The sequence below is a fragment of the Carya illinoinensis genome, chromosome 4 (genome assembly GCF_018687715.1).
Source record: "Carya illinoinensis cultivar Pawnee chromosome 4, C.illinoinensisPawnee_v1, whole genome shotgun sequence".
NCBI classification, from domain to species: domain Eukaryota; kingdom Viridiplantae; phylum Streptophyta; class Magnoliopsida; order Fagales; family Juglandaceae; genus Carya; species Carya illinoinensis.
Window position 1 is genome coordinate 12,227,892 of NC_056755.1, and position 15,609 is coordinate 12,243,500.

The following is a 15,609-nucleotide window of genomic DNA, read 5'->3' on the forward strand; positions in this document are numbered from 1 at the left end:
AATTATATTGAGTTCAGATTAAAAAACCAAGCGTCTATCACTTGTGTTTTTTAAAAAAGTGTTTTTTATTACTTGCAAAAATACTGTTTTTTATTATTAGAAATTTGATATAGTTTTTAAATAGAATTTTGATATATTTTTTAAAATACTTACAACAATTTAAGATAATTTAACAAAAAGGACATTAAAAAAATGTTGTTAACGCTATTTGTAACCCATCGCAACTCCTTGTATTACATTTTCACTTTTCTTAGCAATCTTAAATCATAATTTTTTCATTTTTATTGCACCGTTAAATTTTAGTTTTATTATTTAAAAATTATTAAAAAATATTAATCTCCTAAATCTTGTAAAGAAAATTTTATGTTTTACATAACACAAATTTCGGATTTAATACAAACATAACAACTGTGTTAAACAATTTTTCATATTGTACGTGAAAGTTTAAGGTTTTTTCAGCGGACTACAAGTTAGAATGTTATGTTACGTTGTGATCGTCCAATGCGAAAATATCTTTTTATATACACTAATTGACAAAAAAATGAAAGTTGTGTATGTAATTAACTGTTAATAATTGAAGGAAAATTAATTTGTCCCCAAGATTAACACCTAAAAAGTTTTTATATTTTTTTTGATGGGTGCTCTCAATTAATTTAGGAATTTTTTTTAAATCATTAACAAAAAAATAAATTATTTATACATTTATTAATCATCTAATTTTACTAAATATTTAACACAGTAACATTTATCATTCATACAAAAAATGGTATCAGAAGTTTCAGAAAAACAATGGATGATTCAACTTGCTGCAGATCAAAAAATATTCAACCAACAAAAATGCAAAAACTTTAATGTTATTTCCATCGGTTCTATCCAATATGGCCCTGAGCTAGAATGACACCAAAAGAAAAAAAAAATTTAGAAGTTATTTTGTTGTTTATATTTATGTAATATTTTTACTATCAAATTTTTGAAACTTAACTAAACAAGTAAACAACCCAACGAAGCAAACGTGTATCGCACGTTGCACCTTGACTAGTAGATATAATATGCTCAATATAAATTAAAGAATGTATGCTTTTTAAAAAGATAATGAATTTTAAAATATATCTATTTCAACCGGCATCAATGGTGAGATTCGTTTTTTCTATTCATAGGAGGGTTAGGTTTGCATACAAAAATCATCGATCTATTATAAAGTTGAAAAGAGTTTTATAATCTGATGTACGATTGCATGTCATATTAATTTATAAGTTTTATAAATTTATAAGATATCTTTACCAAGTAAACAACGCCTTTAAAAAAACACACACACAAAGCAATCAATCCTTCCACACATACACATTGTACTTCTACTTCCATTGTTGTTCTAGTAAGCCCTTAGAACTCGTTTGCTTTTATAGAAAAGATGATATGAGTTGAAATTAAAATTAAAATTAAAAGTTAAATATAATATTATTAGAATATATTTTTTTAATATTATTTTTATTTTAGAATTTGAAAAAGTTGAATTATTTATTTTATTTTGTGTGAGAATTTAAAAAGAAAAATTATAATGATTAAATAAAATAAGATAAATTGATATGGGTTGTGAAAACAAACTAAGCCTAATCTCGAGACTAGGAATGTAATTTCCATTGTTTAAACAGGATGGAGTTTGCTGGTATATTCCAGTATACGTCATCATATACCTTTTTATGATGGGCTAATTTTGATGATGATACATTGATCAATCTGGAAGCATTTTAGGATAGAAAAATTCTACACAGCAGCTCACACTTTTTCACACTATTAAAAAAATATAATTTTACTATTTTACCCTATTTCATTTTACATTTTTAAAAATATTAATGTGTTGGGTGTGAGACTACTGTGTAGCATGCCTCTTTTAGGATATACACATTTACAGGCCTACAGCAAAGTAAATCTATCAAGCCTCTGGTTCATTCTCTGTTAAAATTGGACCGGTATTGTCTACGTTTTTTCGTTACTTTTTTATGACTTTGCTATTATTATTTTTGAAATAACAAATCACATGTATGGCTCTGTAGAATAATTCAATCTTATAATGCAACCGGGCTAATATGAAGTAACCAAAGCAAATAAAAGGGGACCAAAAAAATAAAATAAAATAAAAATACAGTGATCGAAATCTGTAGCTTGTAGGGAGGAATAAACAGATCTGAGATAAGTATTTTAACTCAATTAGCTTTTTAAATGTTTCAAGAATGGTTAGGGGTTGAATAAAAATTTTCTAGGGGCTTTTGAATGGCTACAGTTTCTGAATCTCAATTCACCATTCAAATATATTGACTTAGGCTAAAGCATCAAAACATGATAAAATTGGACAGTAAATAGGGCCAAAGCATCCAAATAAATTCACACCAAAAGATCTTTTCTTAGGCAGTACTCCTAAATTCCTTCCCATGTATTCTTCCATTCCTTTCCCTTCCTGATTCAGCTTTAACATAAACTGAAATCTATTCCTTTCCCATCCGGGCTTGGCTTTCTGTTATGGAGGGGAGTCTTTGCTCGTCATACTAGCATTGTGATGGAAAATGGCTCAAGAACTAAATTCTGGCATGACATGGTGTGGCAATAGAGCTCTTAGGGACTTATTCCCTGCAGACTGCAGTGTTCATCATACTTGCATATGAGAAAGAAGCTTCAGTAGCAAAGCTAATCAAAAGGTTTTGGATTTATTCCAGTGGAATGTGAACTTCACTAGGGCGGCCCAAGATTGGGAAGTCAGCAATTTTAAGAATTTCTTCCAGTTTTTATACTCCGTGAGACTGAGCACTCAAGGGTGATCGCCCCCAATCCAAAAATAAGAAAAACAATAAGTATACTGAAAGAATAGAAGATAACCTAAACTTAAATGCACAAAACCATTTAGAATTCTTAGCTTCCTGTTACGGCCAACACTTTCTTCTTTGGGAAGTAAGTATTGTGATGGCCAAATATCACTACCACTGTTTGCCTCCAACAACATAACTCATAAAAGGGAAAATAAAAGTGAACAATGTTATATAATAGTTGCGAGCAGTTCCAATCGCATTGCATTTCTATGATGATGATTAAACGCGATCTCAATCATGAAGAATACAAACTTCTCTTTCAAGTTCTCTCACATCATATACACTGCTCTTCTCTTCTTATTGTGAAAAAACCAAAAAAGGACAGTGTGCTTCCACCATCCACTGTACATGGCAACCACCTAAGTATATATTTTTTTCATAACCCATAACATCTCATTGATATTTGACATCTCCTTCCCATAGGTCGAAAAAGGGGGGAATAGGGGAAAAAAAAAAAGACAGGAGAAAATGAGTCCAAATAATTAAAATATCTAACCTTTGGTAAATTCAACGCCCCTCTTCTTAACTTTTGTTACCATTTCCCAGACTCTCATAGAATAAAATGTACCCATGATCTGTGTTACTTGAAAATTCCTGTGCTGACCCGAAGAATGTCTGCACAACAGACTCATCAATCATCTCCACATTTTCATCATCAAAAAATAGCCAATGGTTATGGCTTTTCACAAGGCTGACATAGTGCCCATGGTTGGGCCCACTTCCAACATGGACAACTACTGCAAACAGGGAATACTCAGAATCTGCATCTTCCATCGTGTTGCTCAGCTTCAGCTCAAGTGGGAAGACGACCCGGTAAGACAGCTTCTTGTAGCGACCCAGCTGCTCAATGTATTTAAAACGCTTCAGATGGATGACTAATATGTGAGGTGGCTTCTTTATCTTCATCCTCTTCTGCGCTTCTTGCAAACTGCATGTGATAATGAGGTCCACTTTCAGTTACCACTGGACAAAACTAAAATATAAAGAATGGATTTACAATGTTTCTTAGCTCTTTTGGCTGACCTCTCTTTTCCTGCCAAAAAACCTCTAGAAGCTTATAGTGTAAAACGGTAGAGCATTGCTCAATATGGTATAAATAATTCATCCAAGAAGAACTAGTGGGTGGCTGCACAGGACATAGCAGTTGGAATACACAAAGCACTACATAATACAGCCATCAAAGAATACATTGCCATAGGATGCCAATATAATCTTTCCTATATCACCCACCCAGAGAAGCAAGTGGATGATGGTTTAGCATATAGAAGAGATGAAGCTTTGCGGTGACAGTGGGGATATATTTGTAACAGAAAAAGAGAGATTCATTATTTTCAACTTATCAAAACAAAAATCTGTCTCTTTCTTCACCCGTGAAACAATCTCATGAAACTCATCAATTTATTGGCACTGCAATAAATAAGCAGTCAATACAAAACTATTAATGTGCACGTACCATAAAATCTAATCAATAGAACTTTTTTATAATGATGGCTATTCCATTTTGGAGTGCTTCAGCATTGGGTGCACATATAATCACTTCTACAATCATCACAGAACTAAGACTTAAGCAATCACTTGGTGACTAGCTGAATAGCAGCCAAAATATACAATAGTATGATAAAACTCTAATTCAAAATTCTCCATATCACATGTATTCAAAGCTAATATTGTATAAACTAATAAGAAGAAATGGAAATCTCTTTTTATAGGTAAAATCGAGCTTTAAAAGCTACCCACCTACAGCATTTGTCACAAAAAAATTTGTCCTCTGCATTCAATGTCTCTGTTGAGCTGAAGTTTTTCAAACAGCTTGTAATTGAACTATTCTGTTCAATATCAAGGCTCAAGTCAAAGAATGTTTCATCCCTTGCTGTCACTGTCTCACATCTCAGGCACCTCGTTTCATTGGTGAGTATTCCCTGACTCAAACAGCCAAAATATATTATGAGAATCCACAAAAAATATTTTACAAGGCGCAGGAACAAAAGGTATCTACATCATCACTGCCAAACAATGCATTAAGAGGAACTAAAATCCTGTTACTCAAATACATCAGCAGAGACACATCAATGTCCTACTCCATTTTTCTCTCTTACGGTATAACAGGGAAAGATAACGCCTAGATATCAAGAATTGGACCAATACCCAAAACAGTGAATCCCAACCTATCATTTGCATGAGTTGATGATCAATTCAACAGCATAAACATATATATATATATATATATATGAAATGGCAGAGCGAAGTCACCTGAAAATTTCTGTGCACCCAGGTAACTAAAGGGTCTTTTTGAGGACCATTAGCCTGAACATTTTTTGGCCCATTTGCAGCTTTATCAGAAGGTGACGATGTTTCCGGATCACTTTTTGCAGCTTGGGCCTCTTTCTCCAATATGTCAACGAGCTCATTCAGCAAAAAATTCAGAAATTCATGGGCATCCTACAGAAAATGAGAAAATGTGTCTGTACAACGGAAGATATACTTGGTCCTATAAATTTTGTATTAGACCAGAAAAAATGGGAGAACATCAATCAAGATACAGGTAACATCATACTTGAATCATTGATAATAAAGATTTAGCAGAGACGCACCACTACCATTGTGAAGAAAAGGGAACATCTAGTTCTGAAATATTGTGTATTGTCATTTATTAAGCATTGTCTTGAAGCTTAAAATGTATTATAACTAAAAGTGCTTATACAAGACTACATTCGCAAACCTTTACATAGGAAAAACATGTATGGAAGCCCCGAATGCCATTTCGAGTATCTGGGAAGAAGAAACTTGCTTTAGGATAATAGTTTTTTTTTTTCTAATTACTTTATGATAATAGTTTTTGCCAATATGCAAAATCTACAATCAAGCTTCTGCACATGGCTGCCAGTTATTTTGTTTAACAACGGCAAGTTTCTAGCACCTTTTTTTTTTTTTTTTGGGAGAAGAATTTTCTAGCACTTATTAAATGGAAACTTTTTGCCATTTCTAAGTTTGTGAGATAGATTAGATTTATGCAAAGATTCATAATCACTTCGACTACTGTCGCATTTTTCACCATTCAAAGTACGTACACAGTCAGCCTTTGAAGCCAAATGGTATTCCGGGTCAATGTATGAAGTTAGTGTGTTAATGGGCTTTGGGAAGGTGGCAATGAGGACTATTCTTCTATTTGATAATAAATAATAGAAAATAAGACTGTTCTTCATTCTCTAAAATTTGTGTGAACTTCAAGGAACAGCAGCCTTTATGAGGTACACACGATGGATCCCAGTGTACAACCCAAATACACTTCAAATTCTATATTTACCATATCCTCAGATGGCTATCTGAACCTCACAGTCCAATTAATATTAGATTGCAACTATTGTAAACCAAGATCTGAAAGCTGAAAATCCAACTAGTCATTCCTGTAACAGGGCACCACCAAGCATGCTCTATTTTTTATTTTTTATTTTATAATTAAGGACATTTATTCACAGTGTAGATGGGCACAAACCCAAATACATAGGGCATATACAATAGGAAACACTCAACTAGGTGATGAAGAAAACAATTCCAAGAAATCTAGAAAGCTACAGGAATGGAAGCTATTGTGCGCCACCATACAAATATAAAGAGTTGAAAAAAATGGCTGTTAATTCTGATATTGTCCTCTCACAATCTACAAAGGTTCAGGCCTTACTTTCCTACCAAATACACCACATCAAACACTATTATTCCCAAGGGATGCTCTGTATACAAACAACTCAAACTTGTCCAAACTGTTCTCCAGAAACTTTGTTTTATAAGCACTTGAAATTAAAAAGAGGGAGTAGACATCTTCAGAAACGCTCCACACTCTAGATTTAGTGAAGTATGTGCCTGTTCATAAGTGTGTGTGTATGCATGTGTGTGTGTGTGTGTGGGCGCATTCATCCTTCCATTTCTGTAACAGGAAAAAAAAAAACCCTGTCATAGGAGGGAGATCACTTGTGTAAACATCTAGCCAACATTTGTTTTTGCATTGAATAGGAGAGGAGATAACCTAGCAATGTGAATGAAGCATCAAAGGCACTTCCTTTTGAGCAAGATAAAGAAGTTTGATGTATCAATGACAATCCCCAGCATAGTCGCACTAACAGCACCCATCCATTTTCACAAAGCCAATCCTCGAGCACTTAACAAGTGATGACAGTTTTTATTACTACTCTACTTATTTCAGTCATAGTTGGTTGAAAACAAATCTCAAATTCCTGTAATTTTCTTTTCTTTTTTCTTTTGATTGGCACCGGGTGTCCGGAAACAACGTCCTGACTAATCTCGGGGGTGCACAGGCCCTCGGCAAGAATTCCTTTAATTTTCTTAAGTCAACGAAAGACTAAATTTTGTTAACTGTCACTTTCCCCAGCCAAAGATAATTCTGCCTGACAGCCAAAAGTTGTAACAACCCAAGGAAGGTTTAAACCACATTTGGGCTCATACTCCAAATGGCTAGTCAATAATACAATTGGAGCCCTTTGGAATCACTATAAAGAGCAAGAAGTTCTCTGTTCTAAGGAATATGAGATCCTGTTCCCCACCTATACTCACTCAAAGAAAAAAAAGTACAATTATATGCATACCTGGTGCATGTAGCTACGGAAAAGCTCATTTTGTTTCTTCAGTCTCTGTACAAAACGCTTTGGAGCAATGACACCTGTTTTCTTCTTCTGCGAACTTATCTACACAAAGGGAAAAATGAACTAATGCCCCCACTATCATGGCCGGAAATATTAACAAGGAAATATATATATATAGATATCTATTATATGCCACAGCATCAATAGAGAGACTCCTGTTTTGCACAAGGGAGAAGGGGGATAAGATCCTAATAGAACCAGAGAAGCCGAAGAGAAAGAGAGACCAAGGATTCCTAAACTGCAGTTGAGACTAAAAAAATGAGAAGCAAAAATACCTAACAAATGCATGATCACACAAAAACCATAGAGTGATAACCCAGAAGACTCCATTGGAATCTGTTCTACAAATATAGATATTACAATGAAGGAGATGCTAGACTATCGCAGAAGGAGGAAAGATTCAACAGTAAAACCTGCCAATGAAGTATAAGTATATATACAAACAGTGCCTGATGTAGCAGAACTAATCAACGGATAGATTGTCTACCCAAAAATAAGATAGGTGGAAGATATTCTTTGATCTCTCTAAATCATCAGTCCAGTAACAAATAATACAATTAGGGTAGAAGAGGATATCCAAAACCTGCAATCTGAAAACATTGAAGAAATCGCAATATTTGAAGCGAACACAATAAAGATTCCTCGATTGTGATGTCAGTCTATTGTTATTGATGACTTACTATTTAAACTGAGCCAGGCCTTTAGATAATTTATTCATATAAAATCATAAAGAAACCAACTGGTAATTGGTCTTGAGACCAACTATTTCAAACAATACATATTGGAGACTTCTTGGACCATTCTCAAGAAACAATGCTCTAGACTGGTTTATTGCTAAAGTCACACACAAGCACGGATAAATGTCATACAATCCCAAAACCAAACCTTTTGATATCCATATATCTACTGTGCATGAGAGTGTGTGTGTGTGCACGGGCGCGTGTGTACAGGAGCTAGATATTTACCTGCGAAAATAGGTCTGCTAAGCATGTTAACAGATTTTCTTCTGCATCACCAATGTTTTTGTTATTTGCATAATACTCTAGCAGTTGTTCACGAAATGGGACGCAAAAATAAAGTGCCTGCATGCGCAAACAAGAACCAAAAAAAGGATGACATTTTTGGAGTACCATCACAAAATGAACATAAAAAATAATCAAAGTTCTCCATCCACCCATCATTAACAGTAACACGTCATATGTCAATAGCAAGTATTCACCAAGTCTATATGACAACATTCATATTGCCTGTTGACCACCTTGGATATGCGTAAATACAGTAGGAATGTCTACTTGAAAGCTGTTGGGTGCGAATCTTCCAAGGATATTAAAATGTACTAATACTTTAATTATATAAATAGCTATATAAAAGTCCAAACACAGGATTATATAGACAGATATATTAAAAGAAATATCAATAAGGATATCAATTTGGAAACTGGCAAAATTTAATAAATGGAAAAATGAAAAAATGAACTTAATTTTTTTTAATGGTGAATCTGTTAACCATCTTTTTCTTCATTGTGAGGTGGCTAAGACTTTGTGGAATGAGATTTTTGGTGGGACGGGTATTGCTTGGGTGATGCCTAAGCAAGTGGTGGATCTCTTTGCATGTTGGAAAGGTTTTGCGGGGAGACAATGTATTGCTGCTATATGGAAGATGATTCCTTTGTGCTTGATATGGTGCTTATGGTTGAAGAGTAGGGGTGAAAATTTTTCGGTCTGAACCGGAAAAACTGACCAGACTGAACCGGACCAAATTCACCCCTAATTGGCCTCGGTCCATGGTGTCTCCAAAATTAAGTTTTCGGTCCGGTCCCAAGGTGTGGTGTTTTTGGACCGAAACAAACCAAATCACTTACATATAAATTTTTTAAATATATAAAATATTATTTATAAAGTAGTTGTATAAGTTAATTATGTAATATTTTCTAATCTATCACCATTGATCATATAAAATGTAAAATAATATATGTTATCAATTAACTAATATATCATATGATAAATCATACGATAACATATGTTATTATATGTAGATAATACTCTACTAAAGTACTAAGTTAGTAACTATTAACATCATAAATATAATTATAATTAATTATTTTTTAATGAGTATTTGGCATACGAAACCTCCTTCAAAAGCAACTTTTTTTGTTTGGCCAGCAGCATTGGGCAAAATTCTCACCACAGATAACCTAAGTAAATGTTGGGTAATGGTGTTAGACTAGTGTTGCATGTGGGAGAAAGATGGTGGATCGGTCGACCATCTATTCCTACATTGTGATGTGGCCAAGACCATGTGGGATGATTTTTTTTTTACAGGACTTGGATTATCGTGGGTCATGCCCCTTAGCTTGGTGAATTTTCTAGCAAGCTGGAGAGGTCTTTGAGGTAACTCACAAGTTGGAGCAATCTGGAAAATGGTCCCTATATATCTGTGTTGGTGTATTTGGAGAGAGCTAAATGATAGAAGCTTCGAACGGAAACCACGAGAGAACGATGGAGGAGCTGAAAGTTTTTTTTTTTTTTTTTTTTTTTTTCTTTCCCTTTAAAACATTGTTTTCATGGGTGGGGGCCATTGTTTGTAATGAACTAAATGTCCATGACTTTCTATTATCAGTTGTAAACTCTAGTTAGGTAATTCTCATGTATACTCCCTGTGTACTTGGGCTTTGCCTATTCTTATAAATAAAATTTCTTGATTACCAAAACCAAAAAAAAAAAAAAGAGTTAATTACATAATCCACATTAAAGAGCTTACTTAATCTTGATTTTACTAATTTAATTAATTTTTTGCATTAATTTATCTACCAAAAGATGAAAAGAAGAAAAAATGTTCCTAGCTCATATGGACCGATTGGACCAACAGCTAATGGTCCGGTCCAGTCCTTAGGAGTAATCGATTCGGTCTGGTCTGGAAAAATGATGGACTGAAATTTTTGTTCCGTGATCCTGAACTAGACCGATTACACCCCTATTAGAGATGAATGGGCGATGCTTTGAAGATAGAGCATGCTCGATGGGAGAACTTCGAGAGTTTTTCTTTAGTACCTTGAGATTTTGGGCTAAGGCTCTTGTATTGAATGGAGATAATCTTCTTGATTTCTTTAGTTGTTTTCAGCTTCTAGTGTGTATTTAGGTGTTTTCTCTTATATACTCCATGTGTACTTGGGCTATGCCTATTCTTGGTAATAAAATTCTCTTATTAATTCTTTTTAAAAAAATTAATGGAGACGCAGATGCAAGCCTTCAACCTGAAAATAGTTTTGTTTGCTTAAGAGAGAGAGAGAACCCTAGAGGAGCTGCTGTCGTCACATGTTTGGTGAGTGCTAACACATGTCCAACACAGTTAGGATCGGCGGACACCAGCGACGTCACTGAAGGGTATCCGGCGCCGAATATCCTTCCGGCAACCTAGGTTTTTTGCTTCGCCTCTACCTGGCTTTCACACCAGCGTTCTTGATGGAGCCACTGGCGTCTTTGTGTCTACGTTACCTTAAGAAAAGTGCGATGGGTCTCAGCAACCTCTTCGCTGGCCTCCGATGTTGGCCTATTCTCCGGCGACTTTTTTTTTTTTTTTTGGTGGTGTTGGGGAGGGGGGGGGGGGGTGGGCTTTTTTTTCCAAGATTTGTCAGGAGCGGCGACCCTGTTGGCTTCCATAGAACTTATCGATGAACACCGGCGACCTCTCAAAGGGCATTTCACAATCAATGTTTCCTTCTTGTGACTGGTATTTCGCAATCATTGTTCCCGTAGCCTTTTTCAACATAATGAAGCCTTTCAGCTTGGAAAGCCCTTGCTTTTGAAGTTGAATCAATATGGATCAAATTGTGCATTTTTGGATGGAATCGAAGGCTTTTGAGTTTTTGCCAGAAACTTGGAGGGGCTAGTAGCTATGGTGGGAGCAACATTAAAGGCAAGGAGAAATTCAGATTTTACAAAACACTTGCACGAAGGTTACAGAGAATTCATGGCTCAACGATGCTCCAACAAGCATGGTTGGTATCTAACTGTCACCGAATATGGTGGAGGAGGCCAGCAGAGTGTTGTAGTAATTCCTGAAGGGCACGAAGCACAGGGTTGGGAGAAGTTTGCTGTGGAATTACGCAAAGCCGTGGATTTGCTCTTTGATGGGTCAAGGAAGGAAAACCAAAAGAAAAATGAGAACATCAAAGACCCAAGTACATCCATGGTGGCAAGGCGATCATATACGGCAGCTCTAAAGATGCGTCATGCTTTTGTGGCTCAGAGTGGGGAACGGTGAAAGTGGTCTGCCGATCACGCAAGCTCAGAACCAGCTTGAAGTAATGCAAAAATCTCTAAAGGATATGGAAACCCAACTTATCGAGTTGAAGGCAGTGATAGCTTTTTTGTCTACGAAAATAATCATGCTTTCAGCTGGAGGCAACAGGGTTGTTAGAAACAAGACTAAGATAGGCCCAAATCCTTTAAATTCATATAAAGGAAAACGGAAGATCGAATTCGGCCCTGTCCCTATAACCAAATCTAGGAGAGCGTGGCGGGTCAAAAGAAAATATAGGTTATTTGAAGTGGGGTCTACGTCAGGTGTTGGTGTAGAGAATGCAGTAATGGAATGTCATTTGCATTAGGTAACACAGGATAAACAGTTAGGCGGTGTTACACCCTTGCCCGAAAAAACTATGGCTCCCAGGTCAGAGTTGAAGGAAAATGGTAAAGGAGATGTAGGATCCACTGAAGTGGCACGTATAGGGTCACAAGAAGTGAAGGGACTTGCTGTCATCCCAAAAGCTCCAATGGGGATGGAAAGAAACAATGGAGTCGATGAGGAGGTATGAGACTTGTTGTTGGTGCATTACATTGAGGAAAGTCTAGAATTGGGAATGCAGTTGGATAATGTGTCTGAGGATAATGTTGCTCCCTTGGTCTCTCCTCCTCCAATAGTGGATTGGATTCTGCCTAAAGTTAACGAGATTTTGCCTTTCATGGGGATTTCACATGGAGGATGTGAAGACCAATTCAATGAACTAAGCCACGCGCTTGAAACCAAAAGTTTCAAGAAAAAAGGGAGTTACAACGTCTTTTTTGGGCAATCAACTATGATGTTAAGGAAGGTAGCTCAAGTAGAGGGAAGTCTAAAGGGAGGGCCATGTGAAGACGGGAAACACAAGGGATTGGGGCTGGGGTTGGGGTTTGGCTTGGGTATTAGTTCTACAAGAAACAAGGGGTTGAGGTTCAATGTAATTTTTGGGTATGTTGGGTTGTTTTGGGATTAGTGTATTTTGTGTTGTTTTTCACAGGCTTTTTTGGGTAATAGGGGCTCTTTGTTATGGGCTAGGAGTTTTCTTGTATACATTCAATGTATTTGGTTACTCCTTTTAATATATAATACTTCTACTTATAAAAAAAAAATATTAAGGTCATTGATATTGTGCATAACACATATATGAAAAAATTGTGGTATGTAGAACACCATAAGAGTGTAATCATTCCAATTCATGTAATGTGTGGCGACAGCCTTTTAACTGACTCATAGCTCCATCTTGGAAGTGCAAAGCTATCGCACATTGTAAAATTATTCGCATAAGTTAGTTTAAATTGTGAAAAAAATTAGATATGGTCTTTGTGAAAGTACCACTTGTCCCAAAAACTTAAACTGATAAGAAGAGGTAGATTTAATTATTTGTTAACACTTCCCTTCACGTATGGGCTAGACTCCCCCTCAATGGGTGGCCTACCAAGTTGAATATTTGATTAAATGGAGTAGAGTATAGAGTCAGGGTTCGAATACAAGACTTATGCTCTAATACCATGTGAAGTCACTACTTGTCCCAAAAATTTAAACTGATGGGACGAGGTAAATTTAATTAGTTGTATTATATTCTTAACAATACTCATAATGAAAGCGAGGCACAAAGCAAATACAATAAGGTATATTGCTTAGAATACAAGATAAAATAAAATAGAGTAGTGGACTCAACTCAACAATGCAGTGCTTTGTGTCCTAAATTGTATGAAACTGATCTCATGCTTAAAGAAAGGAGGTGCATTGACTTATGTGGATGACAAGCATAATATTTACTCACCTTTCATTTCTAAATTTTATAATGACAAAGTTACTACCTATAATAAAATTGAGTAAACGTTTATTGTATCGTATATTAAGGGCTTGTTTGGAAAAAGTTCCATTCCAAAATTCTCATTTTATCTCATCCCATCTCTTTCCCAAATACTTTCAAACTAATCATTACACATTTCTCAAACTTTCAAACAAAAAATAATAAATAATTTAACTTTTTCAAATCCCCAAACAAAAATAATATTAAAAAACTATATTCTAACAATATTTTAACTTTATAATATTTTTTATTAGACTTTTTCTCTCTCTTTTCCTAAAACCCAAAAAATCATTAACTCAAACTATCTCACTACTATTCACAAACTATCTTACTACTATTAATAAAATTCTTATATTATCTCAATCCCCAAGCTTGTGCTAACACTTTCAAGAACTCATGAAATGGCAAAACAACGTAGATCTTAGAGAAACTACCACTAATAAACATAGAGAAGTACTATAGCTACAAAGAGATTACACAAAAGTAAACTCACAAACTAATGTGACTTTATGCGATTCGTTAGATCTATTTTACTATAAAAATAATTTTACAATTTGACGTATCACATCAAGCCATGTCAGTTTGTCAGTTTACTTTTACGTAATCTCTTTGTAGCTAAAATATTTCTTACTGAAGACCCCACATAGATGACAAAGGTGCAGGCAAATGATTTTCATCTTATTTGGACTGTGTTTCAAGAAACCAGAAAATTTCTGTGAGTGCCTTAAGCACAGTTCAAGCCAACGCTCAAGATCACAGGAACAAGAGCCCAAAATAAATAGCAAAAAATAAATAAACGAAAATATAAAGCAAACGCATATTTACACATTTTGATACTTTTATAAGTATTTAGATATTTTGATACTTCTGTAAGTATTTACACATTTTGATACTACTCCTACAGATTGAAACAACTTCAAGGTTTCTTTTCTTTCTGTCTTTCCTTTTTCACTACAACTTCCCAAAGTAAACGTTTGTTGCATACATTCAGACCCAGACCCTCCATACTGCCATATGATACTGGCGCCTATTATGACCACTTCAACAAACCATACCCTTGCTAGACTAGTTGATGATTTCAGCTACACAGCCACAATTAAATGTAACACCAACAATCGCAAAAATAAGCAATCACAAGCAAACATACAAGAAGTCAAATTCCCAAAATAAAGTTAATAATATATCAAAAAGGTTATTTATGAAACCCCACTAAACATGAGTAATCGAGGCTCAGTTAACGACAATTAACATCTTCCACACAACACAATTCATATACCTTCAAATTTAAATATTAATCGGAAATTAAAACCCCGATAACAAATTTAAATACAAGGAAAAAGAAAAAAGGAAAAAATCGAATAATTAAGAAATTGGACGTAACGGAACCAAACCTGCAAGACGCTGTTACAATAGCAAGTGTTGCCGAAATTCTCGAGGCCGAAGTAGCGCTCACCTTCGGGGAACTGGTCGCCGAGAGCCTTCTCGAGCTTGGAGCCCGCAGCACCCATTAGCGCGCGTAAAATACCAATGACTTCTGAACTCAGATGATCAGATCCTCTACCCGGTTCAAATCAAAGATTCTCGCACCATCCAGGAGTTGCGGTGAATCATTCAGAGTTTATCCGTTGGAATCTTTAGGGTTTTCTTCAGGAAGTTAGTTAGGATGGTTTCCGGTGTTTGTTTGGTTCCGACCGGAGAGGGAAATGAGGGTTTCGACTTTCGAGAGAGAGAGGAGACGAAGAAAACGAAGGAGGAAAACTCTAGTGAATTAAAAGACCATATTTAAAAGAAATTAAAAAAATTATAAGATAAGATACGATTGGATAAAATACGCAATATTTGAAATTTTGACTCGTTGATCGGGTGACACCGGAAAATGGTATTACAGATTTCCATATTTTTTATTAGAAAATGATAGAATGATTTTTAAATATGTTTATTAAAAATGTGTCTAGCCTCTATTCATATATTTTTATTTTATTTATTTATTTTTATTATA

The 15,609-nt window shown here is 35.2% G+C and overlaps 1 protein-coding gene across 1 annotated transcript; it reads right to left on the reverse strand.

Annotated features, from left to right (window-relative positions):
* Window positions 1–3,025: 3,025 nt before the first annotated feature.
* Window positions 3,026–15,380, reverse strand: LOC122307313 (ubiquitin carboxyl-terminal hydrolase 3-like). The gene is made up of 6 exons (XM_043120122.1): window positions 15,002–15,380; window positions 8,479–8,595; window positions 7,457–7,555; window positions 5,109–5,297; window positions 4,596–4,777; window positions 3,026–3,786 (listed from the first exon to the last, which is right to left on the reverse strand). Exons 1-6 carry the CDS (start codon window positions 15,116–15,118, stop codon window positions 3,381–3,383), a joined length of 1,110 nt encoding a protein of 369 aa, XP_042976056.1. The 5' UTR covers window positions 15,119–15,380; the 3' UTR covers window positions 3,026–3,380.
* Window positions 15,381–15,609: the final 229 nt, after the last annotated feature.

Excerpts from the sequence above, each read along its gene's own strand:
- LOC122307313 (XM_043120122.1), bottom strand. The coding sequence starts at position 15,118 with ATGGGTGCTGCGGGCTCCAAGCTCGAGAAGGCTCTCGGCGACCAGTTC. Across the intron at positions 8,596-15,001 it reads ATTGTAACAGCGTCTTGCAG|GCACTTTATTTTTGCGTCCC; the intron begins GTTTGGTTCCGT and ends TTGCGCATGCAG. Across the intron at positions 4,778-5,108 it reads GGGTGCACAGAAATTTTCAG|GGAATACTCACCAATGAAAC; the intron begins GTGACTTCGCTC and ends TGTTTGAGTCAG.